The sequence below is a fragment of the Salmo salar genome, chromosome ssa08 (genome assembly GCF_905237065.1).
Source record: "Salmo salar chromosome ssa08, Ssal_v3.1, whole genome shotgun sequence".
Taxonomy (NCBI): domain Eukaryota; kingdom Metazoa; phylum Chordata; class Actinopteri; order Salmoniformes; family Salmonidae; genus Salmo; species Salmo salar.
In genome coordinates, this window is record NC_059449.1 from 22,833,039 (window position 1) to 22,860,256 (window position 27,218).

The 27,218-nt window shown below is 41.6% G+C and overlaps 1 protein-coding gene across 5 annotated transcripts in view; it reads right to left on the reverse strand.

The window, feature by feature from the left end:
* LOC106591358 (uncharacterized) overlaps positions 1-26,743 on the reverse strand; it is a 50,292-nt gene extending 23,549 nt beyond the window's left edge. For 3 of the 5 annotated variants that reach the window (XM_045723000.1, XM_045722999.1, XM_045723001.1), the window contains exons 1-4: positions 26,525-26,742; positions 21,652-22,038; positions 9,335-9,425; positions 5,747-6,016 (exon numbers count right to left, since the gene is read on the reverse strand). In XM_045723000.1, the coding sequence (XP_045578956.1) occupies positions 5,747-6,016; positions 9,335-9,425; positions 21,652-22,005 (715 nt within the window). In that variant the 5' untranslated portion in view covers positions 22,006-22,038; positions 26,525-26,742. Of the gene's footprint in view, positions 1-5,746; positions 6,017-9,334; positions 9,426-21,651; positions 22,039-26,524 lie in introns of all 5 variants that reach the window. The other 2 variants (XM_045723003.1, XM_045723002.1) reach the window with 1 other exon arrangement.
* Positions 26,744-27,218: the final 475 nt, after the last annotated feature.

Sequence of the window (27,218 nt, forward strand, 5' to 3'; positions counted from 1 at the left end):
GTAGAACATTCCTTTTGATGTGGGCAGAAGTAAACTAAAAACAGAAGTCACATACATTACAAAACAGCTTCTGTTGTAACAAGAATGAAGATTTTCTGCTATATTCATTAATTTATATAAATTAAAATAATGTAATTATAAATCCTCACCACAATAACAAAGTGTTTAACACTGTACTACTGATAAAGTTAAAGCAAGCAGAGGCAGAATAACTCCTTGACATAATGACTCACAGGAATGGAAGAAAGCATGAATTCAGATCCTGTTTTATAAACAACTGTAACCCTCTCACCACAGGCTCAGATAAATCAATCCAGTAAGTATGGTGAAACGGACACTCAGTATATAATAAACCTGGTATGACTTAACTTACTAGGGAAAAACCAGAGACCAGGGTTCCTACCTACAGATAGAATGGTTATATAGAAAATAATGAATGATACACTTTCATTCAATCTGCAATAAACGACACCATACAATTTTAAAACAGACTAAACCTAAACCCGGGTGCTAAACTGAAAATGTTCGATCGGCGCCGTTGGAGCTAAGCAGTTAATCATGGTTTCACAGAAACCCGTTGAAACCAACAGTTCCAAGGCTGTGACCTATTTATAATCCAATTCAACGAAGCCCTCAAATTCTCTCAGACCAAACCGTCTTCTTCAGCTCCCGATCCGACAAACCCAAACTAGCTGCCGAAGCATCTGGAACCTTTGTTAATCCAGCCAAGCAGCAAGCGAATTGAGATGATTCTCTCGCTAAAATATGAAACTATAAATCTTATTTTGTTAAGGTGAGTAAAGTAGAGTGCAGTTAAACCCAATTCGAGGAAAAAACTATGTTTAGTACACAAAACGTCTTCCCACTTCACATGAGCATCTTCTTCTTCTTCTATGGCATAATGTAGTTTGCAACAATTTCATGTGCATTCTGCCACCTACTGTGGGGGTGAATAACAATTCCCCTAAAAAGGAAATCACGTGGGTAAAAATAAATCGAATATCATACAAACTATCAAAAAATAGAAAGAAATAATAATTTACTAAACAAAATCAACCTGCTTTTCTGTGAAATAATGAATTCTAATCATGCCCCTACACAGGCTCAAAAGACTCCTGTGAAGGCGTTGTAACGGTTGTCGTAAGGAGAGGACCAAAACGCAGCGGGAATATGTACACTCATCTTCTTTTAATAGGACAAAGAAGGAAAACCAAAACAAACACGTATACAAAAACACAACGACGATTAACAGAGGGGGGTATTTGAGGGGGTAAGGCATGAAGCTATAAGGCATGAAAACAAGCTCCCTAAATGTGACTCTCAATCAGCAACAACGATGTACAGCTGTTTGTGATAGAGAGCCATACCAGGCCAACACAGAAATACAAAACTAGAACAGCCCTCTAGAAATACAAACACAAGAACATACCCAACACCCCGGAACACATAAATCAAACACCCCTCTACATACATACACACCCCGAACCACTTAAATCAAATACACCCTCTATATCGACACATACACCAATAAACCCCAGAAACACTCTACACAAACTAACCCTCTATAAACATATACACAAAACCATGAAAAACAAATACCCTCTGCCACGTCCTGACCAAACTACAATAACAAATAGGCCCTTTACTGGTCAGGACGTACAGTACCCCCCAAAAGTGCAGACCCCGGATGCACCGCACAAAAAAACCATCTACAAAATAAATCCCCCAAACTAAAGGGAGGGTGGCTGCCGTCACCGACGGTTCCCGTGCTACAACCCCCCCCCCTTCCCCAACCCACCTATATTGAGGTGGCTCAGGCTCAGGTCTACTTCTCCCACCTAACCTGTCCACCCCGCTGAATGCTCAGGGCTATGATTCGTCGCTGGAGACCTCGGGCTGATGAGCATAGCTGGAGACCTCGGGCTGATGAGCGTAGCTGAAGGCTCAGGGCTGAAGAGCGTAGCTGAAGGCTCAGGGCTGTAGAGCGTAGCTGAAGGCTCAGGGCTGTAGAGCGTAGCTGAAGGCTCAGGGCTGTAGAGCGTAGCTGAAGGCTCAGGACTGTAGAGCGTAGCTGAAGGCTCAGGACTGTAGGGTGACTCTGGGAGCTCTGGACTGTAGGGCGACTCTGGGAGCTCCGGACTGTAGGGCGACTCTGGGAGCTCCGGACTGTAGGGCGACTCTGGGAGCTCCGGACTGTAGGGTGACTCTGGGAGCTCCGGACTGTAGGGCGACTCTGGGAGCTCCGGACTGTAGGTCGACTCTGGGAGCACTCGGTTCCGGACTGTAGGCCGTCTCACTCGGTTCCGGACTGTGGGCCGTCTCACTCGGTTCCGGACTGTGGGCCGTCTCACTCGGTTCCGGACTGTAGGCCGTCTCACTCGGTTCCGGACTGTAGGCCGTCTCACTCGGTTCCGAACAGTGGGCCGTCTCACTCGGTTCCGGACTGTGGGCCGTCTCACTCGGTTCCGGACTGTAGGCCGTCTCACTCGGTTCCGGACTGTAGGCCGTCTCACTCGGTTCCGGACAGTGGGCCGTCTCTCTAGGTTCCAGACAGTGGGCCGTCTCTCTTGGTTCCGGACTGTGGGCCGTCTCTCTACGGGGCACTATCGCCGGACACTCTGGACGAGGCACTGTTGCCGGACACTCTGGACGAGGCACTGTTGCCGGAAGTTCTGGACAAGGCACTGTTGCCGTGTTTTTGTATACGTGTGTTTGTTTTGGTTTTCCTTCTTTGTCCTAATAAAAGAAGATGAGTGTACATATTTCCGCTGCGTTTTGGTCCACTTCATAGGACGACCGTTACAGGCGTGACATTTCCTATCGACAACAGTCCTATTTCGAAGTTCAGCTTCTTGGACTTCTTAGACACTTGTGCTGTACGATTAATCACTGTGGCTATAAATGCAACAAAATTCACTTTCTTCACAATGAGTGTATCCAGATCCCTCGATTGTCTTAACCTCTATGGGCTAGGTGTGCGTCCCACCTACTCAACAGCCAGTTGAATCCTGTGGCGCGTTATTCAAATCCTTAGATATGCTATTACTTCAATTTTTCAAAAATATGACTATTTTACACCATTTTAAAGATAAGACTCTCGTTAATCTAACCACACTGTCCGATTTCAAAAAGGCTTTACAACGAAATAAAAACATTAGATTATGTCAGCAGACTACCCAGCCAGAAATAATCAGACACCCATTTTTCAAGCTAGCATATAATGTCACATAAACCCAAACCACAGCTAAATGTAGCACTAACCTTTGATGATCTTCATCAGATGACAACCCTAGGACATTATGTTATACAATACATGCATGTTTTGTTCAATCAAGTTCATATTTATATCAAAAACCAGCTTTTTACATTAGCATGTGACTAGCATGTGACTAGCATTCCCACCGAACACTGCCGGTGAATTTACTAAATTACTCACGATAAACTTTCACAAAAAGCATAACAATTATTTTAAGAATTATAGATACAGAACTCCTCTATGCACTCGATATGTCCAATTTTAAAATAGGTTTTCGGTGAAAGCACATTTTGCAATATTCTCAGTAGATAGCCCGGCATCACAGGGCTAGCTATTTAGACACCCAGCAGGTTTAGCACTCATCAAAGTCAGATTTACTATAAGAAAAATGTTCTTACCTTTGTTGTCTTCGTCAGAATGCACTCCCAGGACTTCTACTTCAATAACAAATGTTGGTTTGGTCCAAAATAATCCATCGTTATATCCAAACAGCGGCGTTTTGTTCGTGCGTTCTAGACACTATCCTAAAGGCTAAATAAGGGTGACGAGCATGGCGCAATTCGTGACAAAAGAATTCTAAATATTCCATTACCGTACTTCGAAGCATGTCAACCGCTGTTTAAAATCAATTTTTATGCCATTTTTCTCATAAAAAGCGATAATATTCCGACCGGGAATCTGCGTTTAGATAAACAGACAAAGGAAAAGAAACCATTCGGTCGAAGCGGGCACGCGCCTAAGCCCATAGTACTCTGAGTGGCCACTTGCCAAAAGCGATAAAGTGTTTCAGCCAGAGCCTGCCTCGATATCGTTCAACGTTTTCCCGGGCTCTGAGACCCTATGGAAGACGTAGGAAGTGTCACGTTATTGCACAGATCCTGAGTCTTCAATAAAAAGAGCCAAGATGAAACACTACTTCTCAGACAGGCCACTTCCTGCTTGAAATCTTCTCAGGTTTTGGCCTGCCATAGGAGTTCTGTTATACTCACAGACATCATTCAAACAGTTTTAGAAACTTTAGGGTGTTTTCTATCCAAAGCCAATAATTATATGCATATTCTCGTTACTGGGCAGGTGTAGTAACCAGATTAAATTGGGTACGTTTTTTATCCAGCCGTGCAAATACTGCCCCCTATCCCCAACAGGTTTTAATACACTATCAACTGGTTGCATTGCATCCTCCGACATATTGTAACATGGTTACCTCTTACCCCTTTGACTCCACATAGCAAATCTGCTGCACATCCCTGACCTTTGACACCTCGGCCTCCTTCACCCTAACAGGGCACGCAAGGAAGTCCGGAGTATGATCCCCACCACAGTTGCAACAGTTTCAATTGACAGATTCTTCAAAACCATACTTCTCCTGTCTGCAAACATTTGACACGTGACCATTTTCCCACAATGTAATGGTTTGGACACAAATGCCCTCACTGTACACCTCACATATCCAAGCTTCACATGTTCAGGTAGTCTCCTCAAACAACAATAGTATGGATAGGCTTGTCTCCTTCCACCATTTACCATACGGATCAGGCGACATGCACTGTCCACTCCTGTGATTTTCTGACGAAGGTACTCGTCAAATACGCAGTCCAACAAGAAATGCATTATTGGACCAGACCACAAAAACATCTCTCTCCCATCTTCCTTCTCTTATTCAGCGACAACAGAAAAACCTGTGAAACCCTCTGCACACCACCCATAGTCCATCTTGATTGGCCCTAACGATCAGACACCCTTGACACCCTTGTTGCACCCTCGACAACTACTATGATTATTATTATTTGACCATGCTGGTCATTTATGAACATTTTAACATCTTGATCATGTTCTGTTATAATATCCACCCGGCACAGCCAGAAGAGGACTGGCCACTCCTCATAGCCTGGTTCCTCTCGGTTTCTTCCTAGGTTTTTGCCTTTCTAGGGAGTTTTTCCTAGGGAGTTTTTCCTAGACACTGTGCTTCTTTCACATGCATTGCTTGCTGTTTGGGGTTTTAGGCTGGGTTTCTGTACAGCACTTTGAGATATCAGCTGATGTACGAAGGGCTATATAAATACATTTGATTTGAGTTGATTTCATTTGACGTGAACAGAAACTGTCCTAACATATTTCAAGTAACAGTATATAATAATTTAACCAACTTGTGCCCAACAGTGAAGGCTTTAGTAAAACATAGAGTTTATGAAAATAAAACAAATCTGATTAAATGTATATAACGTATACAAACTATACATCCACATTATTACGTAAATCATATTTCTAAATACATGTTTTAACAGGGTGTTGCACAACCTTTATGGATTTCAACACCAAACTGCATTATGAGATCTAGGGAATTCACCATCATATATTTGTGTACCTTTATATCCCATGCTGACACACATCCATTATGATTAGTTAATTTATATTAGTCATTTTGATAACTAGTCAAAGCTTAATTAACTTTGACACCAGAAATAATACTTAAGTAGGGTACTTCCTTACCTGTGGTGAATGTTGTTAACACCAGTTGACTTTGCTTTCCATTTTCCAGCACAGTGCAGACAGTGACTGAGTATTCAGTACCAGGTTTCAGGCCAGAGAGAGTGATGCTGTGTGAAGACGTGGTAGTGATGTGTCGTTCTGTCCCTGGACAGCGGTAGGAGATCTGGTAATGATGTTTGGTTTGGTTCAATCCTGGTGGCTGGCTCCAGCTAACAGCAGCTGATGTGGTCTCCACGGAATCAACATTCAGCTGGTCTGGAGCAGGAAGTACTAAGGGAAAATACATTATTGTCAGGGCTATAGTTTAACTCTAGAAATATATTACAGGAGGTTGAAAAGGCCAGCTTGCAATTTCTTTTGATATGGTAAGAAACAAGCTAAAAAAATAGAAGTCACACAACAACAAGTTGTTCTACAATGTTTAAAATCCAATAACAAGGTGTGGATACCAAAAGTTGTTTTCAACTTATTTCAGAAGAAATAGGGAATTATTTAAGAAAAGTGCAAAGATGCCAATATATTTGGCAGCAACTTTATATCAATTAAGATAATGCTGTGATAAATCCTCTGCACAATAATATTATAATTTTAAACAATTTCATGGTATTTTAAGGTATTTCAAGGCACGTTATCTTTATACTGTAGATGCCGTTGTCTAATAAGGAGAGGGCTGCACGGCACAGACAAAAGATTAACGTAGATCCAGTTGCTAGGGAGGAAAGACTAGCCAGAAGAAAAGGAAGGTATTGTTTTCATGGTTTCATGCTACTGTCAGCAACAGAATAGGATATAATAGGATATAAAGCTGGGTGGATAACACTTAACATTAAGTTGCACTATTGCACTGTAGTTCATGTTTTACTGAACTGCAGTTAACGTATAACTAATGGATTATATTAGTTAACAAAATATTACACACACACACACAATTATGGATTAAAAATGGATCATGAATTATATTAGTTAATACCTACTTCACAAATACACTAGATATACAAAAGTATGTAGACACCCCTTCAAAAAAAGTGGATTTGCCTATTTCAGCCACACCGTTGCTGACAGATGTATAAAATCAAGCACAAAGCCATGCAATCTCCATAGACAAACATTGGCAGTAGAATGGCATTACCAGAGAGCTCAGTGACATTCAATGTGGCATTGTCATAGGATGCCACCTTTCCAACAAGCCAGTTTGTGGAATTTCTGCCCTGCTAGAGCTGCCCCGGTCAACTGTAAGTGCTGCTATTGTGAAGTGGAAAGTCTATGAGCAACAACAGCTCATAGACTAAGATCGCCATGTGCAATGCCAAGCACCGGCTGGAGTGGTGTAAAGCTCGCCTCCATTGGACTCAGGAGTGATGAATCACGCTTCACCATCTGGCAGTCCGATGGACGAATCTGGGTTTAGCAGATGCCAGGAGAACGCTACCTGCCTCAATGCATAGTGCCAACTGTACAGTTTGGTGGAGGCTAGGCCCCTGTCGTGTCTTTGGGCACCATTAAAACTGAAGACAGGTTTATCAAATAACTCCCTGTAAGTATTATTACGCGATTAAACTGATTAATCGTTTAACTGTAATTAACTAGGAGATCGGGGCACCAAGGAAAATATTCAGATTACCAAGTTATAATTTTCCTAATATAACTTTCCTATATTATAACATTATATATTATATTATATTATAGTATCTGACCAATTATCTTCTGGTTTAAATGGTGTATTTTACCTCGCTCCAGTCTCATTCCAAACGTCGTAAATCGTTGTTATCTTCACGAACCCAGTCTTCACTAAGTCATCCACACATAAATTGTCTTAAAATCATTTATTTACTAAACTAAGTAATTCACAGAAAGCATACAAACAGTTATTGTTACAAAGAAATGGTAGAGTAATGTGCCCTAGTGGGCTAAACCGGCATGGCGCCTTGTTAAACAAAGGGTAATACAGGGCAGCTGAGGAGGCACAACAGAGTTGATAAATATTAACAATTAATATGCTATCCTTTGCACATGAACGCTCACTCATTCGGAAACAATTGCAATCAATATATATATTTACGCTCAGTGTGTCGTCGGGATCCTTGTTGGAGAGTTTTTGTCCTGTTGGAGAGTTTTTGTCCGCGTTCTCTCTCTCTCTCGGTTAGAATGGATCTTTCAAAGCGACATCCGTTCATGTCGTTATAGAATGGATGTTTCGTCGGTCTTTGCGTTCAATGATACCGAATTTCTAGCTGCAGACTAGTAATTAATATCAAAGACTTGTTATTATTCTGTCGGTATCGATAGTCTAAAAAGTTTAACCACGTGGTATGGTTAAAGCTCAGTAGAGGAATGCATGGTCAAACCTATTGGCCAACTCATAATGGAGTGGAGGCCTGGTCTAAGAAAGAAATTCTGGGTGGGGGTTTATATACTGAACGTAGAAAAGGCTGTCACATGACGCCTTGTCCTGTCTGTGTCCCTGGGGGCATGCCGATGACTTAGTTAAGCTTTGAACAGAAATATAATTCTCTCACATTAACATCAGTACATAGCATCTCAACATAATCCAAATAGCTTTATCCTTATTAATACATTTTATACAACCATTTAGATGTAAGTCCCATAGCTGAGGCTATCAAATAAACATTATTATGGTAATATGGCAATATTGTCTCTCACAAGTTTCATAAAATTGTACCAAGCGGACCAGTTCGTAGCTGGATTCTTCACCGATCTTTTATACCTTCTCCAGAACATAAATGTCGTTCGGTTCCCCGTCCGGAGAGGTGGAAGAATTCCTTTGTCTCTTTATGAAACCATTCTGTCTCAAAACTATGGCCTGTGAGGCAGGACATTCCCTTTGGAATTTACGACCGCATTCTGACCACACAGCCAGGGGGGGGGGAGGGAGGAAGGGGATGTTTGCATAGAAAAGGCCTGGTGCAGAGGGAGGGGGTTCAACTGTGCTCGCTGTACCCAGAGAGAGGGCAACGTCATGACAAAACCCACACGTGGTTTGTGGTTATGAGGCCGGTTGGATGGACTGCCAAATTCTCTGAAACAACATTGGAGGCGTCTTATGGTAGAGAAATGAACATTAAATTCTCTGGCAACAGCTCTGGTGGACTTTGCTGCAGTCAGTGTGCCAATTGCACGCTCCCTCAAAACTTGAGACATCTGTGGGATTATGTTGTTTGACACAACTGTACATTTTCGAGTGGCCTTTTATTGTCCCCAGCACACTACATGTTGCATTTATTTTTTGTTCAGGGTAAATTCGTTTTTAAAATACAGCAGTTCTTGTGTTTTATACTTTTTCATAACGGCAAGGACAAGTTTAATGTCATATGACAATATAATGTTCATTATGTCACTGTGAAAACTGGCTCCAGACATGTCGATAGACCAACTGTAAACCAGCCTATACTTATAACCTTTAGTTTAGAAATGCTTATTAATAAAACATTTATGATAGTGTTACCAAGTCATATGTTATTAAAAGTGGAGTATGTCGTGGCAACCATTTACATTTTAGTCATTTAGCAGACATGAGTTGTAAGGCCAATGAATGGAGCTGGTATGAAGAACTTTAACAGGAGACAATACCTTGGGATGTTTCCCTGTTTCTTCCTGAGAATCCCTCCTCTGGTTTCGACTCATCTCTGACTTGTTTCAGTGGCTTTTCCTCTTCACAGTTCTATAAAAAGTAGAATTCACAGGTTAACATGTTTAATACATTATGTTGAATCTACAACTGCAGGTCTGTTGAGAATAAAGCACAACAGGTTCAGAATTAGGGATATTTAATGCCGTGTTCAGCATGTATAGTTTTGGTTTAATGCACACTAAGGGTACAGTCAGACTGATCGCATGAACATGGCTGAAATCGTATAGAACATACATCATTATCAGTTTTTGTGTGTCAAAAGTATCACTCCAGTCAAATAATTTCTGATGCCTGACGAGTTGCATACATTAAAAGACGGAGCGTTTGTGTGCTTTTTTTGTTTTGTTTTACAATCATCTCCTTTGTCATTCATCCAGCAACAGATAACTCACATAAAAAAAGCAGAAGTTCCACACAAAATCCCAATGTGTCTACATTGATAATGTCACATCATAGGGGATAGACAATACATTTGGAAAAAGTTACTTTATATTTTTTACATAAAAATGTCCTACTTTGAGCCCAAACTCTAGTGGATTACTTGCTACCAACCCGTTTTTGGAAAAGTAAAGTAACGTGATGGCAAGCCATTTTATTTCCATGGCAATTTCCAAACGTCCACTAGGGGCAACGTGCGTGCCTGTTACCATCTAGTACAGGGGGATTCAAACCTTTCCTTGGAGACCCCCAGACATTTCACAATTTTGCTGTAGACCTGAACTAGCTCACTGATTCATCTAACCAAGGGCTTGATGATTAGTTGACAAGTTGAATCAGGTATGCTAGTTCTGGAATAGTTCAAATCCATGGAACGGCTGGGGGTCTAAGAGGAGAGGTTTGACTACCTCTGATCTAATAAGCTCGTGACAAGTCAGGGTGATTAGGATGGGTGTGAGGATGGGCTAAAACTGCAAGCTACAGCTCTGAGCATTGTGGGTTCAATCCTAGTGCTAGGCACAATTTTCTTAAATATATATATATTTCTTTTACCCTATCCTAAACCATAAAGCGACAATCTGTGATTGCTACATCCACGTTTTTACTTTTAAATGAATGATAGGTAGCCACTTACTCATGAGCTTAGTTCAACAGTCGAACCCCATCAGAACCCATAATATACGCTTTTTTTTTTACTTCATTCATTGTAAACAAACAATATAGGCTCAGGTTTCTGTTTTTACCAAAACAGAGGTCGGCAGACGCTTTGTTGTTTCAACTGCTGATTGGCCCTTTAAAAGGTGAAGGTACAATATATCCATTTAAAACAGCAGCCATAACATCACCAAACAGTCCATGATAACTTATTCAACTTTTATAGTGTACCTAAAAGCAGTGCAACAATGTCACCTTTTTCCCCCGGATACAAATGTGGAAAAAAATAAATCAAGGCTTTCTATAATCTCTGAGTTACTCAACCGTTCCACAGGCACAAGGTGTACTGGGCTTTCCTGGTACTCTCAAGGAAGAGAATAGTCAACAGTGAGAAACACAGGCAGGAGATCACTACCGGTTTCCGGACTTCTTGTAGCAGTAGAAGTATGGTTTCAACATGTTGACATGACACAGCCAGGTTTGTTTTTCTGCGCTCCGGCCTGACGTCATCACTAACGAAACCAGGACATGGTCACTCACATCGAAAGTGTGGGTTCAGGGCTTTCAATCATACCAAACTTTCATTTCTGTTTGGGCCTTCTCCAGATTCTTACTAGCAAACTCACAGGAGCGGGGACATCTGTATTGAAAAGCGTAAACCTGCTCCAACAAATTTGTTTTTGAGGTGTTGTCCTGCAACAACTTCTCTTTCAGCAAGCACAAAGGACCTCTGACGTGATATCCAAACATGAGCTCATTCAGACTGAAACTCCCACGCTGTAAATAGCACAAGAGGGACCCCTTCATCCCTGTCTTTCTCGAACTCAAAGCAGTAAGCTCTCAATGTATACTTCAAAGTTTTATTAACTCTCTCAAGAATACCAAAGCACTCTTTTCTTTTGGCAAAGGACCAACACAGTCCACCAGAACCCTGCTGAAAGGTTTGTCAAAATCAGGAATAGGATACAAAGGTGCAACCAAAACAGCTTGATTTGGTTTACCCATCCGCTGGCAAATGTAACAGGCTTTACCGTATGCCACAGCATCCTGTTACAGACCAGATACGGTCAAACATACGTCTGCCATAAAACCATTGTGAGCCAACCTCAGTATCTGTTATCGAATTGCTTTTTGGGAAAACCAAAGGGTGTGCAATGTGTGTCCCTCCACTTTGAACAATACAAAGTTTGAGTGAGGTGTCTAGGTCATGTGACCAAGGAGCTATTGAAATTATAAGTCAGAAATGGAAGGTAAAATGAATAAATGAAGTTCAAAGAAATGTAATCATTTTTGAGAACTCCACAGGGTAGGGGCATACAACACTTTGAACTTTTGAATTATTGAATTTTAAGTGATTTATATATACGTTTGGACATACCTACTCATTCAGCTTTGCACACTCTTGGCATTCTCTCAGCTAGCTTTACCTGGAATGCTTTCCCAACAGTCTTGAAGGATTTCCCACATATGCTGAGCATTTGTTGGCTGCTTTCCCTTCACTCTATGGTCCAACTCATCCCAAACCATCTCAATTGGGTTGAGGTTTGATATTGTGGAGGCCAGGTAATCTGATGCAGCATTTCATCAATCTCCTTCTTGGTCAAATAGCCCTTACAGAGCCTGGGGGTGTGTTGGGTCATTATGCTGTTGAAAACAAGTGATAGTCCATCTAAGCGCAAACCAGATAGGATGACGTATAGCTGCAGAATGCTGTGGTAGCCATGCTTGTTAAGTGTTCCTTGAATTCTAAATAAATCACAGATAGTGTCACCAGCAAAGTACCCCCACACCATCACACCTCCTCCTCCGTGAATCACGGTGGGAACCACACATGCGGAGATCATCCGTTCTCCTACTCTGCGTCTCACAAAGACACGGCGGTTGGAACCAAAAATCTCAAATTTGGACCAAAGGATAGATTTCCACCGGTCTAATGTCCATTGCTCATGTTTCTTGGCCCAAGCAAGTCTCTTCTTCTTATTGGTGTCCTTTAGTAGTGGTGTCTTTGCAGCAATTCGACCATGAAGGCCTGATTCACACAGTCTCCTCTGAACAGTTGATGTTGAGATGAGTCTGTTACTTGAACTCTGTGAAGCATTTATTTGGGATGCAATTTCTGAGGCTTTTAACTCTAATGAACTTATCCTCTGCAGCAGAGGTAACTCTGGGTCTTCCTTTCCTGTTGCAGCCCTCTTGAGAGCCAGTTTCATCATAGCGCTTGATAGTTTTTGCAACTGCACTTGAAATTTTCCGGACTGACTGACCTTCATGTCTTGATGTAATGATGGACTGTCGTTTCTCTTTGCTTGTTTGAGCTGTTCTTGCCATAATATGGACTTGGTATTTTACCAAATAGGTCTATCTTCTGTATACAACCCCTACCTTGTCACAACACACCTGATTGGCTCAAATGCAATAAGAAGGAAAGGCACGGCACACCTGTTAATTGAAATACATTCCAGACAAAGGGTGGCTACTTTGAAAAATCTCAAATATAAAATATATTTTGGATTTGTTTAACGCTTTTATTTGGTTACTACATGATTCCATATGTGTTACTTCATAATTTTGATGTCCTCACTATTATTCTACAATGTAATAAAAATGTAAAAATAAAGAAAAACCCTTGAATGAGTAGGTATGTCCAAACTTTTGACTGGTACTGTACGTCCAACTCCTTTTCGTTGACAGGTGGGACAAGCCGGCTGTCTGACCAAGATCAAACTCCGTTGAGGGTGCAGGATAGCCTGCCTGGATTCGGAGTGTTTCCAAATCCAATTCTCTTAATCAAATGGCTGCTCACGTTCTTCTTGTTTTTCAATGTGCTCAGAACTCGTATTTTAGTTGCTCCAACTTTGCCTTTAGTTCTAACTCTCTTAGTTGTACATCTACGGAGTACTCTACCACATGTAGGAACCTTTTCATTATTCTTCCCTCTCTGGGAGGATTTCCTCCTCTACCAAAGCAGTACCAATTAACTGACTACTGCTTTTGGATCGACATGTACCACTTTGATGTCATAATGCCTTGCAATGATGAGCAGTTTCACCTTCGTACATGTATCTCCATAGTAGGATTTTCCACAAATGCTTTCCACAAAAACTTAAGGTCCATATTTTTCATTATTAGCCTGTGTGTTTATGCAACTTTCAAAATTATTTCACCAATCTTATAACCCCTCTGAGTGATTGTCAGTAACATAAACTCTACCACAAAATTGTATTTTAAACACTCAAATATCTGGGCACAGTAGAGCTTCAGAGTAGTTGATTAGAGCTCATGGGAAACAAAATCCCGGACGAGCCCCTATTTTGTTACGTTTATGGGGGTGTGCACTGAAAGTTGACTAGCAACAAGAATCTGGGACCGGGAAAGGCGGCGCACAATTGGCCTAGCGTTGTCCGGGTTAGGGAAGGGTTTGGCCAACCGGGATGTCATTTGCGCTATATCGACTCCCTGTGGCAGGCCGGGCACATGCACACTGACCTCGGTCGCCAGTTGTACGATGTTTCCTCCGACACATTGGTGAGGCTGGCTTCCAGGTTAAGCGAGCAGTTTGTCAAGAAGCAGTGCGGCTTGGCAGGGTTGTATTTCGGAGGAGTTTATGAGGCTCTCGACCTTCAGCTCTCCCAAGTTTGTACAGGAGTTGCAGCGATGGGACAAGACTGTAACTACCAATTGGGGAGAAAACTGGGTAACAAAAAAATAAAAAGAATAAAAAAGATATATCCACAGTTGCTAATAGTTACTGGTAGCTACTGTAGCTAGATGTATTGGTCCAGGGAGTAGGTTAGCTAGCCTCTAGCTTCGCCGGTAAAACTCCAATATCACAGCTAAACTCTGCATTCATCCATTATCATTCAATTCCGTTGCAGAAGAGGGAGGAGGAGAGTGGATAGTCTTTGCTATGTAGTAGCTACTGTTAACTGTGCTGTGCTCCATAGCAATTAGCACATGGAGGAAGGTGAAGATGTCCACGCCCGATGAATCAATTTTGATAAGGAACCATAGATTTGTGTTCTGAGGGTGGAACTACACAAGCATTTCCACACTACGACAGGAATTAGGTCTAAACAAAGTACCACATTATTAGTCATAATACCCATAAAACCTAGCAGTCAAACACAAAGGGGATTTTAGAAACACTTCAAATAAGGATTGTGTTTCGTGTAGACTTACTCTGTCGGTTAGCTGCTAATGTGGCTATGACACAGAACTACAAATACCTTTCTCAAGCTGCATGACACTCACCAGTGCCATGATGATCTGGACAAGACCGACAAATCAAGGCATTAACTAACTAATGTTAGCTAAATCTAGTCATTAATTAATTGGCTAAATTTGTTTAAATGTATAGTTCTGTGAACTGTCTTGGGCATGTTCTAAAATTTACACAATACCTGTTATCTAGCTAGTTAGCTAGTTAGCAACATTAGCCTGGCTACATGGCTATATTAGCCTTCTATTTGTCTAGTCATTTAAATATATAATTCATAAAAAAAATGTACCTTTCTTTGGCTTTTATTAAACAGAGGTTTAGCTTGCTAGTTGCAACCCCCTAGAGTCAATTGATGCACCGGTGCATCAATCTAAATGACTTTTTTTTTAAATCCCCATCAACTTTAAGGTAGAGATGTTTTTTTTTTATTGGATGTATCTCAATCCATTGCATCCATCAGTGTCGCACTTCCACATCTGTGCTGAAGGGTGGCACAGTTAGAGCACTGTTTGTCAGACCATGAGACTTCCCTAAGGGCTTGACTTACAAGCTAATGTGACCCCACTGTGGAAAGGAGAGATTCTCCCGACTACAAAGGTTAAAACATTTTTATGGAAGTATGAAGATAGTTTTGTCCCTACCCAAAAATATGGGTTAAATGTGTAAAACATAAAACCTTGTTTCTTAGAAGTTTTTATTGATTGTCTTTTTTGCCATTTATGAATATGTTATTCAATGCATTTCTCTGGGCTATAGTAATAAAGACGAAATTCAATATTTTGTCAATTAATTATTTTATTTTATACCTAAAGGGGTCCTAAAATTCAAATAGCTAAATGATTCATAGTATGACCATCTTAAAATAATTCCATATGTCAGTTTATAACCCCGACTTCTTAGTCTCTAGAGAATGAACTAGCTAGCTAACTTACATGGTGAAGCTAGACGTTCTTGATAATGTTTGTTTGTGTCTGTGGGGAGGGGTTGGTAGCCTACTTGAAGTCCTACTCGACTTGTAGCTACCCTAGCCCTTTCCAGTCTGATCGGAATTTTCCACATCTTGCTGAATCATGACCTGTGCATATATGAAACATTATATATTTTGAAAGCTGAGATGATGACATACAATTGCATCCCATTAATGAAATTGTAATCAGTCAAGAAATAACACCTGTGGAAATGTGTATTTTATATGAAAATCTTTGCTTTTTACCAAACAAGTTAGAGAAAAACTATCTTCATTAGAAAGTGGCAGTTGTTTTGTAAGGACTGAAGATCTGAAATCAGAATAGAAATACATTTTACTGTGAACAAATTACAGCTGTCTTTGCGGCCAACAGTATTTGACACTCTTATCTGGATAGTATGTTAAAAACAAATCTGCACCAAAACACATTACAAATAGCATTGTCTTAAATATGATAAGGAAAGAAAAACAAGTAATTTAATATCAATGAAACAAGAACTTTATTGAAAGAATGAGGTTAGAGGAATACATTTTCTCCCTCTCCTTCCAGTCATCTACAGGATCACTGACCATGTTAAAATGCCCACAGTATTCCAGATAGTAGCTCATGTGCCTGTGTAATGTGTTATCTATGACACTGTTATGCAAGCAGACAGTATTTCAACCACAAAATATGTACCCAAGACCAACTGAAGTCTTATCAGAAACGTGTTTCATTGTTTTCTCAGCTTTTAATGTCCTAAAAAAACAGTCAACCTGACAACATTTTGACATTTTGCACAGTAGCAATCTTTCAACTGTATTGGAGTTTTTGCATTTTCTCCCCGGTCCCTAAACAAAACCGACAAATTTATCCTTGTCAACTAACGCATTAATTCTGTCAATGTAAGACATTATTCTGGAAAGCACTACTTTATTTAGTCTTGTGGGTCAACAAATTATGACAGAAGAGAAGCTGCATGTACTGTACAGTGCATTTGGAAAGTATTCTGACCCCTTCACTTTATCCACATTTTGTTACGTTACAGCCTTATTCTAAAATTGATTAAAGTATTTTTTTCTCTCATCAATCTGCACACAATACACCATTATGCCACCACAATACCCCATAATGAAATAGCAAAAACAGGTTTTTAGAAATGTTTGTTAATTTATTAAAAATAAAAAAAGGAAATATATAATTTACATAAGTATTCAGACCCTTTACTCAGAACTTTGTTGAAGCACCTTTGGCAGCGATTACAGCCTTGAGTCTTCTTGGGTAAAACACTACAAGCACGGCACATCTGTATTTGGGGAGTTTCTCCCATTCTTCTCTCCAGATCCTCTCAAGCTCTGTCAGGTTGGATGGGGAGCATCGCTTCACAGATATTTTCAGGTCTCTCCAGAGATGTTCGATCGGGTTCAAGTCCGGGCTCTGGCTGCGCCACTCAAGGACATTCAGAGACTTGTCCCGAAGCAATTCCTGTGTTGTCTTGGCTCTGTGTTTAGGGTCGTTGTCCTGTTGAAGGTGAACCTTCGCCCCAGTCTGAGGCCCTGAGTGCTCTGGAGCAGGTTTTCATCAAGGATCTCTCTGTACTGTACTGTGGGACCTTATATAGACAGGTGTGTGCCTTTCCAAATCATGTCCAATCAATTGAACTTACAACAGGTGGACTCCAATCAAGTTGAAGAAACATCAAGGATGATCAATGGAAACAGGATGCACCTGAGCTCAATTTCGAGTCTCATAGCAAAGGGTCTGAATACTTATGTAAATGAGATATTTCTGTTTTCATTTTTATACATTGGCAACATAAAAAATACTATTTTCACTTTGTAATCATGGGATAGGCAAAATGTTTATTTAATACATTTTAGAACAAGGCTGTAACGAAACAAGATGCTTAAAAAGTGAAAGGGTCTGAATACTTTCCGAATGCATTGTATCTAACCATATTTGACAAACAGATGGCCTACCAAATGTCAGAAGTTATAATATGGCCTAACAAATGTTGGAGGGCATTGTGTCAAGAAGCAGTGTGGCTTGGCTGGGTTGTGTTTCGGAGGATGGATGGCTCTCGACCTTCGCCTCTCCCGAGTCCGTACGGGAGTTGCAGCGATGGGACAAGACTGTAACTACCAATTAGATAACATGAAATTGGGGAGAAAAATGGGTAAACAAAATAAATACAAATAACTAAAACTGGCCAACTACCCCAGTAGAGGGGGGTCTTTAAAACTTTGGTTAGCCAGCACCTTTGATCTCCATCCAGGAGGGCAAGTCATGACAGCCAGGACCAGCCTTTCAAAGTACTACATGGCTACAGATGTGAGTGCCACGGGTCGGTAGTCATTTAGGCAGGTAGACTTAGTGTTCTTGGGCACAGGGACTATGGTGGTCTGCTTGAAACATGTTGGTATTACAGACTCAGACAAGGAGAGTTTGAAAATGTCTGTGACGACACTTGCCAGTTGGTCAGCGCATGCTCAGAGTACACGTGATGGTAATCCATCTGGCCCTGCGGCCTTGTGAATGTTGACCTGTTTAAAGGTCTTACTCACATCGGCTACGAGAGCGTGATCACACAGTTGTTCGAAACTGATGCTGATGCTCTGATACATGTTTCAGTATTACTCGCCTCGTAATTTAGCTCATCTGGTAGACTCGTGTCACTGGGGAGCTCGCGGCTGTGCTTCCCTTTGTAGTCTGTAATAGTGTGCATGCCCTGCCACATCCGATGAGCGTCGGTAGCCAGTGTAGTACGATTCGATCTTAGTCCTGTATTGATGCTTTGCCTTTTTGATGGTTCGTCGGAGGGCATAGCAGGATTTCTAATAAGCTTCCGGGTTAGAGTCCCACTCCTTGAAAGCGGCAGCTCTACCCTTTAGCTCACTGCAGATGTTGCCTGCAATCCATGGATTCTGGTTAGGGTATGTACAGTCACTGTAGGGACGACGTCATCGATGCACTTATTGACAAAGCCAGTGACTGATGTGGTGTACTCCTCAATGCCATTGGAAGAATCCCGGAATATATTCCAGTCTGTGCTAGCAAAACAGTCCTGTAGCTTAGCATCTGCTTTATCTTACCACTTTTTTATTGACCGAGTCTCTGGTACTTCCTGCTTTCATTTTTGATTGTAAGCAGGAATCAAGAGGATAGAATTATGGTCAGATTTTCCAAATGGAGGGAGAGTTTTGTATGCGTCTCTGTGTGTGGAGTAAAGGTGGTCTAGAAATGTTTCCCCTCTGGTTGCACATTTAACACGCCGGTAGAAATTAGGTAAAACGGATTTAAGTTTCCCTGCATTAAAGTCCCCGGCCACTAGGAGCACCGCCTCTGGATGAGCATTTTCCTGTTTGTTTATGGCTGCATACAGCTCACTGAGTGAGGCCTTAGCGCCAGCATCGGTTTGTGGTGGTAAATAGATAGCTACGGAAAATATAAATGAACACTCTTGGTAGATAGTGTGGTCTACAGCTTATCATGATATACTCTACCTCAGGCGAGCAAAACCTTGAGACTTCCTCAGATATCATGCACCAGCTGTTGTTTACAAATATACATAGACCGGCACACCTTGTCTTACCAGAGGCTGCTGTTCTATCTAGCCGATACAGTATATAACCCGCCAGCTGTATGTTATTCATGTCGTTTTTCAGCCACGACTCGGTGAAACATAAGATATTATAGTTTTTAATGTCCCGGTGGTAGGATATACGTGCTTGTAGTTCATCCACTTCATTATCCAGCGATTGTACGTTGGCCAAGAGTACCGATGACAAAGGCAGATTAGCCACTCATCGCCGGATCCTTACAAGGCACCCTGATCTCCTTCTGCGATATCTCCGTCTCTTTCTCCTGCTAATGACGGGGATGAGGGCCTTGTCTGGAGTAAATCCCTCTTGTCTGACTCATTAAAGAAAAAAAATGTTTCCAGTTCAAGGTGAGTAATCGATGTCCTGATGTCCAGAAGCTCTTTTCGTTCCTAAGAGACTGTAGCAGCAACATTATTTACAAAATATGTTACAAACAATGCGAAAAAACAAACACAATAGCACGGTTGGTTAAGAGCCCATAAAACGGCAGCCATCCCCTCCGGCGCCATTAGAACCTTCACCCATTTTCCCCATGTTGCTTCCATCACTTGTTCTTCTCCAGATTTGATAACATCTAGAATCAAAAACAAGTTTTATAAGTGTTGTGGTGTACAGTTGTTTAGGGTTGTGCGGTATCCAGATTATCATACCATTTCTATTCCATACCAGGGTATACGGTATTACCGGAAGTGCACACAAGGGGCAATTAGCATTTTCCAATCTGAGATTAAATAGAGCTGGATAGGGAATAGAGCCAGGGAAAGCCTACATGAAACACAGACCTTGTTTGAAGTGGTTCTTAAAATCCCCTATAGGAAAAATTGATGGTGAAAAAACTATTGGAACAATTTCCGTGTTAGACAGCTAGGTTTTAAGGGAATTATGACGCGTCCACTTAGGCATCTCTGCCTCTGACGTAAAAACATTTTTGGCTTCCACACAAAATTACTTCTTTATTTATTTTTTGTGATGGGATGATTGATACTCCAACATTCTGATGCAGTTTTCAAAGCACTACTGATTCAATATAATGTACTGATGCTTATATCAAAGTAACAATACAATGTGATGATGACGTTCGAAGCTTCAGACATCAGACTACCATCTGACAGGTGTCGGAACTCGGAACTGATGCACTGCGACATCTGCTGGAAGCTTTTTGTTTTTATCTAGATATTTTACCTTCTTAGCAGGTGGAAAGATCAACAAGATCTCACAGTCTCACCTCAGAATTAGATGTTCATCCATGTTTCACAAACAACACATTTCCAAATTGTTCCAAACGTCAAATTTCTAAGTTTTGAAGCTCAGGTCGAGTCAAGTTCTTAATTTTGGCCGCTGGTTCAAACTAGGTGAACAATATGCCAATGTGTCCTTCAGCAAGGCACTTGACCCTATTTGCTCCTGTAAGTCACTTTGGATAAGAGCGTCCGCTAAATGACTCAAATGTAAATCGGGTCCCTCTCCTATCATTGCCCATATAAAAACATTTTCCAACTAATTAATCACTGTCAGAACCTATAGGGTTCTGATTTATACCTGGATAGGTAACCAGATTTAAAAAAGCTCTGGGCCCCAGCGAAAAAACAATTTCCTCCACCACTCTGGGACCTGTGGTGCCACCTCTGCATCAGGGCATCATCGTCCCAGAAATCGTTGCATTCGGTTGGGTGGGGGGGATTGTGAAAGGATGCAGTTTGGCATAAAAAAACAACAATTGATTTGACCACTCGAAACCCAAAATTAGGGACTTGTGACTTGACTCGACCTGAGCTGTGGAACTTGGCACTTTACTTGAGACTTGCCCATTATTACTTTGGACTTGAAGGTTAAGACTTGAGACTTGCTCATGATTTTTGCAAAATTGTGACTAGGTTCCATCTCTGCGGTGCAGTGCGTGCTTTGCATCGAGCTTTGTGCCTAGCCTGCGCAACCTGTAATTTCCGTGAATCTGATTGGTCAAGACACAGAACACAACGCACAGAATCTGCAGCACTCCAATATTGTGAGCGAGATGACAAATCAAGTCATACAGCTCAAGTCCTAGTTAAGTCAAGAGTCATACAGTAGATGCTCAAGTCGATTGGCAAGTCACAAAATGTGCAACTCGAGTAGTACTCAAGTCCAAGTCACATGACTCGAGTCCACATCTCTGTCCATTTGTATGCTTCCCATCCTTAAAGTTTCCTTTTTTGCATAATTTTACTTTCATTTTTGTACACCAGCTTCAAAATAGGATATTTTTGGTTATTACAAAGATGGTACACTGATGCTCTACACTATACATTGCTTGCTAGGTCACATAAACAAGTTTTAATTAGCAAAACTAAAATAACATAACACATTACAGGAACATGCTTACCACTGAGGATGTAAATTATGTAAGTGTGTCTTACCATCTCTGCCTCCTTATCCTTGTCAATGTTTTCACGTAATACTTCCTCTGCTGGGCATTTCTTGTCAAGGTGTTCACCTAATACCTCCTCTGCTGGGCCTTTCTTGTCAAGGTATTCACCTAATACCTCCTCTGCTGGGCCTTTCTTGTCAAGGTGTTCACCTAATACCTCCTCTGCTGGGCCTTTCTTGTCAAGGTGTTCACCTAATACCTCCTCTGCTGGGCCTTTCTTGTCAAGGTGTTCACCTAATACCTCCTCTGCTGGGCCTTTCTTGTCAAGGTGTTCACCTAATACCTCCTCTACTGGGCCTTTCTTGTCAAGGTGTTTAACATCTCTGCAACATCGACTTCCCATGAGATGCCAGATGTTACTCCCTTGAGGGGTGCCCTGTTCGAAGAGACACATGACATGTAAAACTTCTCAAATCGGCTGAGACGCACCACACATTCCTTCTGATCCTCAGAAGTACAAAAATATCGAAACAAGCCCGCCTTTCGTGATCCTCACACCCTTCACTTTACCCAGTACTCTCTCCACAATTGTGATATCTGAAATAGATTTTTTAAGATTGGTAATCCGATCAGCTGCTCCTCATTATCAAACTGTACTCCTACAAGATACTGTAAGAAGGGATATTCTCAGCACTGTACTCTACCTTGCTCCGTTTTCCATTCTTTTGGACAATAGTCCAATTGTCCTTGATTCCACCACCATTAGATTCAAGATCCACATCAGCTTCCGCCATCTTTCATTGACCTTTGCAAAGCATCCGTTCCGCAGTATACCTTTGAAAACCATTGAAAACTACACGCAGAAAAGTCGTGCTATTTGTATTTGAGCATAGATGGGTTAGCTGACAAAGTTTAGAAAATGATGTGCACGCTTCCATGGGGCAGAAGTCAGCGTGTTGTTGTGTTTCTGGATGGCCAAATTACCAGCAAGAATGACAAGAATCTTCCATGTGGAGAATCGTAAGTGACTCATTTCAGCTCATTTCATCTTGTTATTGATACTATGTCTTATTTTGAGGGGTTTTGATGAAGACATGCAATGCTAAAATTCACTAGCTAAGCAACAACTGTAATGATGTATTTGAGGGGAAACAAGTGCTTTCTTTGCAAATGGACACTGCTCAAAAAAATAAAGGGAACACTGAAACAACACAATGTAACTCCAAGTCAATCACACTTCTGTGAAATCAAACTGTCCACTTAGGAAGCAACACTGATTGACAATAAATGTCACATGCTGTTGTGCAAATGGAATAGACAACAGGTGGAAATTATAGGCAATTAGCAAGACACCCCCAATAAAGGAGTGGTTCTGCAGGTGGGGACCACAGACCACTTCTCAGTTCCTATGCTTCCTGGCTGATGTTTTGGTCACTTTTGAATGCTGGCGGTGCTTTCACTCTAGTGGTAGCATGAGACGGAGTCTACAACCCACACAAGAGGCTCAGGTAGTGCAGCTCATCCAGGATGGCACATCAATGCGAGCTGTGGCAAGAAGGTTTGCTGTGTCTGTCAGCGTAGTGTCCAGAGCATGGAGACGCTACCAGGAGACAGGCCAGTACATCAGGAGACTTGGAGGAGGCCGTAGGAGGGCAACAACCCAGCAGCAGGACCGCTACCTCCGCCTTTGTGCAAGGAGGAGCAGGAGAAGCACTGCCAAAATGACCTCCAGCAGGCCACAAATGTGCATGTGTCTGCTCAAACGGTCAGAAACAGACTCCATGAGGGTGGTATGAGGGCCCGACGTCCACAGGTGGGGGTTGTGCTTACAGCCCAACACCGTGCAGGACGTTTGGCATTTGCCAGAGAACACCAAGATTGGCAAATTCGCCACTGGCGCCCTGTGCTCTTTACAGATGTAAGCAGGTTCACACTGAGCACATGTGACAGACGTGACAGAGTCTGGAGACGCCGTGGAGAACGTTCTGCTGCCTGCAACATCCTCCAGCATGACCGGTTTGGCGGTGGGTCAGTCATGGTGTGGGGTGGCAATTCTTTGGGGGGCCGCACAGCCCTCCATGTGCTCGCCAGAGGTAGCCTGACTGCCATTAGGTACCGAGATGAGATCCTCAGACCCCTTGTGAGACCATATGCTGGTGCGGTTGGCCCTGGGTTCCTCCTAATGCAAGACAATGCTAGACCTCATGTGGCTGGAGCGTGTCAGCAGTTCCTGCAAGAGGAAGGCATTGATGCTATGGACTGGCCCGCCCATTCCCCAGACCTGAATCCAATTGAGCACATCTGGGACATCATATCTCGCTCCATCCACCAACGCCACGTTGCACCACAGACTGTCCAGGAGTTGGCGCTTGCTTTAGTCCAGGTCTGGGAGGAGATCCCTCAGGAGACCATCCGCCACCTCATCAGGAGCATGCCCAGGCGTTGTAGGGAGGTCATACAGGCACGTGGAGGCCACACACACTAGTGAGCCTCATTTTGACTTGTTTTAAGGACATTACATCAAAGTTGGATCAGCCTGTAGTGTGGTTTTCCCCTTTAATTTTGAGTGTGACTCCAAATCCAGACCTCCATGGGTTGATAAATTGGATTTCCATTGATTATTTTTGTGTGATTTTGTTGTCAGCACATTCAACTATGTAAAGAAAAAAGTATTTAATAAGATTATTTCTTTCATTCAGATCTAGGATGTGTTGTTTAAGTGTTCCCTTTATTTTTTGGAGCAGTATATTTATGTTTTCAATAATCATTGGAGACCAAATATAGCATACTTGTTGTCAACAATCTAAACCAACCCCGTCTGTTTTGCGCCATGGTTTTACACGAGTCAGTTTTGTTGCTAAACAACCAACCCACCTGTATGATTGGCCAATCAAACACCACTATGCTACCGCAAGCCACAACATCTGGAGCAGTACAGCTACTGACAGAACAATGAGACAGATGTTTCACTGGACGTTTCAATGTGAAGCGTCCGCTTGGCGTTTCCACTCACTACCAAATATAGTAGTGAGAGGAAGCCCATTGGCCGGAGGTGGGAAAAGATGGAAGGGGATGGATTTTAGCAGACATTCTGCACATTTGGGGTATAGATATGGGTATCAAATCAAATTTTATTAGTCACATGCGCCGAATACAACAGGTGTAGACCTTACAGTGAAATGTTTACTTATAAGCCCCTAACCAACAATGCAGTTTAAAAAAATAAGAATAAGAAATAAAAGTAACAAGTAATTAAAGAGCAGCAGTGAAATAACAATAGCGAGACTACATAAAGGGGGTACCGGTACGGTTCAATGTGCGGGGGCACCGGTTACTCGAGGTAATGGAGGTAATGTGTACATGTAGGTAGAGTTATTAAAGTGACTATGCATAGATAATAACAGAGAGTAGCAGCGGTGTAAAAAGGGGGGGCAGTGCAAATAGTCTGGATAGCCATTTGATTAGATGTTCAGGAGTCTTATGGCTTGGGGGTAGCAGCTGTGTGGAAGCCTCTTGGAACTAGACTTGGCACTCCTGTACAGCTTGCAGTGCGGTAGCAGAGAGAACACTCTATGACTAGGGTGGCTGGAGTCTTTGACAATTTTTAGGGACTTCCTCTGACATCGCCTGGTATATAGAGGTCGTGGATGGCAGGAAGCTTGGCCTCAGTGATGTACTGGGCCATACGCACTACCCTCTGTAGTGCCTTGCGGTCGGAGCCTGAGCAAAGGCAAAGGGTGGCTATTTGAAGAATCTCAAATATAAAATATATTTTGATTTGTTTAACAAACATGAACACCACACAAGGGTTATCACTTTTTTGTCCCTACATTTTGCCTAAGAACACAGCCATGAATAAAGAATGGCACCAACGCATCCTCCAAGAGCAACTTCTCCCAACCATCCAGGAACAGTTTGGTGATGAACAATGCCTTTTCCAGCATGATGGAGCACCTTGCCATAAGGCAAAAGTGATAACTAAGTGGCTCGGGGAACAAAACATCTATATTTTGGGTCCAGACCTTAATCCCATTGAGAACTTGTGGTCAATCCCCAAGAGGCGGGTGGACAAACAAAAACCCACAAATTCTGACAAACTCCAAGCATTGATTATGCAAGAATGGGCTGCCATCAGTCAGGATGTGGCCCAGAAGTTAATTGACAGCATGCCAGGTCGGATTGCAGAGGTCTTGAAAAAGAGGAGTCAACACTGCAAATATTGACTCTTTGCATCAACTTCATGTAATTGTCAATAAAATCCTTTGACACTTATGAAATGCTTGAAATTATACTTCAGTATTCCATAGTAATATCTGACAAAAATATCTAAAGACACTGAAGAAGCAAACTTTGTGGAAATTAATATTTGTGTCATTCTCAAAACTTTTGGCCACGACTGTACATATAGTTCAAGTCGGAAATGTACATACACTTAGGTTGAGTCATTGAAACTCGTTTTTCAACAACTCCACAAATTTCTTGTTAACCTGTTGGGGCTAGGGGGCAGTATTGAGAATTTTGAAAAAAATATGTGCCCATTTTTAACTGCCTCCTACACCAACTCAGAAGCTAGGATACAAAATATAGTTTTGGCAAGTCGGTTAGGACATCTACTTTGTGCATGACACAAGTAACTTTTCCAACAATTGTTTACAATTTACACATTCTTTGATTTCTGAACCTATATACATTTTACGGACACAGTATATTTTACATGAGTTCTCTTGTTGTTATTAGTCCCACTCTTCATCTCTACTCAAGCCTCCCATCTATATCTTAACACCATCCAGCTTTGTAAAAAATAAATTACATATAGCCTTTACAAAAGTCATACTTAATTTTATGTCAATTTAGAAAAACAAAACACCCATTTATTGTATCAGGCTTGTGTCTTGTAATAGTGACTATATAGATGTCCTTACCTGCTTGCTGAGTTGGGTATCTGGAGTTGTATGTCTACAAGTGGAGCTACAGCTGATGTTTTATAGCGATGTGGGTACTAGTTGTACTTCATGAAGTGACAGGTCACCCTTAGCTTGAAGGCTTACCCTTTCTAGACAGTCAGGTGATTTCTTGTTAATCACAGAGGTTGTTCCAGTCTGTCTCGTTCAGGTGCAGGAACAGTTGCCCCACCCTTGCATGCCGCATGCCTCACCTGCAACAACTTCAGGGATTCCTGTTTTTCCACAAGGCTGTTGACAACCAAAGCAACTGTGACTGTTGTTGTTTAACAAAGCAGTCAACCTATTTCCTGTAGTCTCAAACTGATTAAACGTTTTGTTTAATGTAATAAAGTTGACTTTTAATATATTCTTCAGATGGAGAACATGTATTAAATCATGTAAAAATAATGCCATTCAAATAAATTGACTCACCCACATACAGTGGGGTCTAGAATTATTGGGTCCCTTGATAAAATTTAGCAGAAAATACTATTTTAAAAAATCATACAAATACTGAGCTATATTGTATGCAACAAAATATATATATATATTTTATACTAGTACAATTTACGATCTAGTATGATCTTAAAAGATAGGGGTCCAAATAATTGGATCCCTTGTATAACGACGCAGGGCGAGACCCAGATGCAGACACCGGAGGCAGATGGTTCGA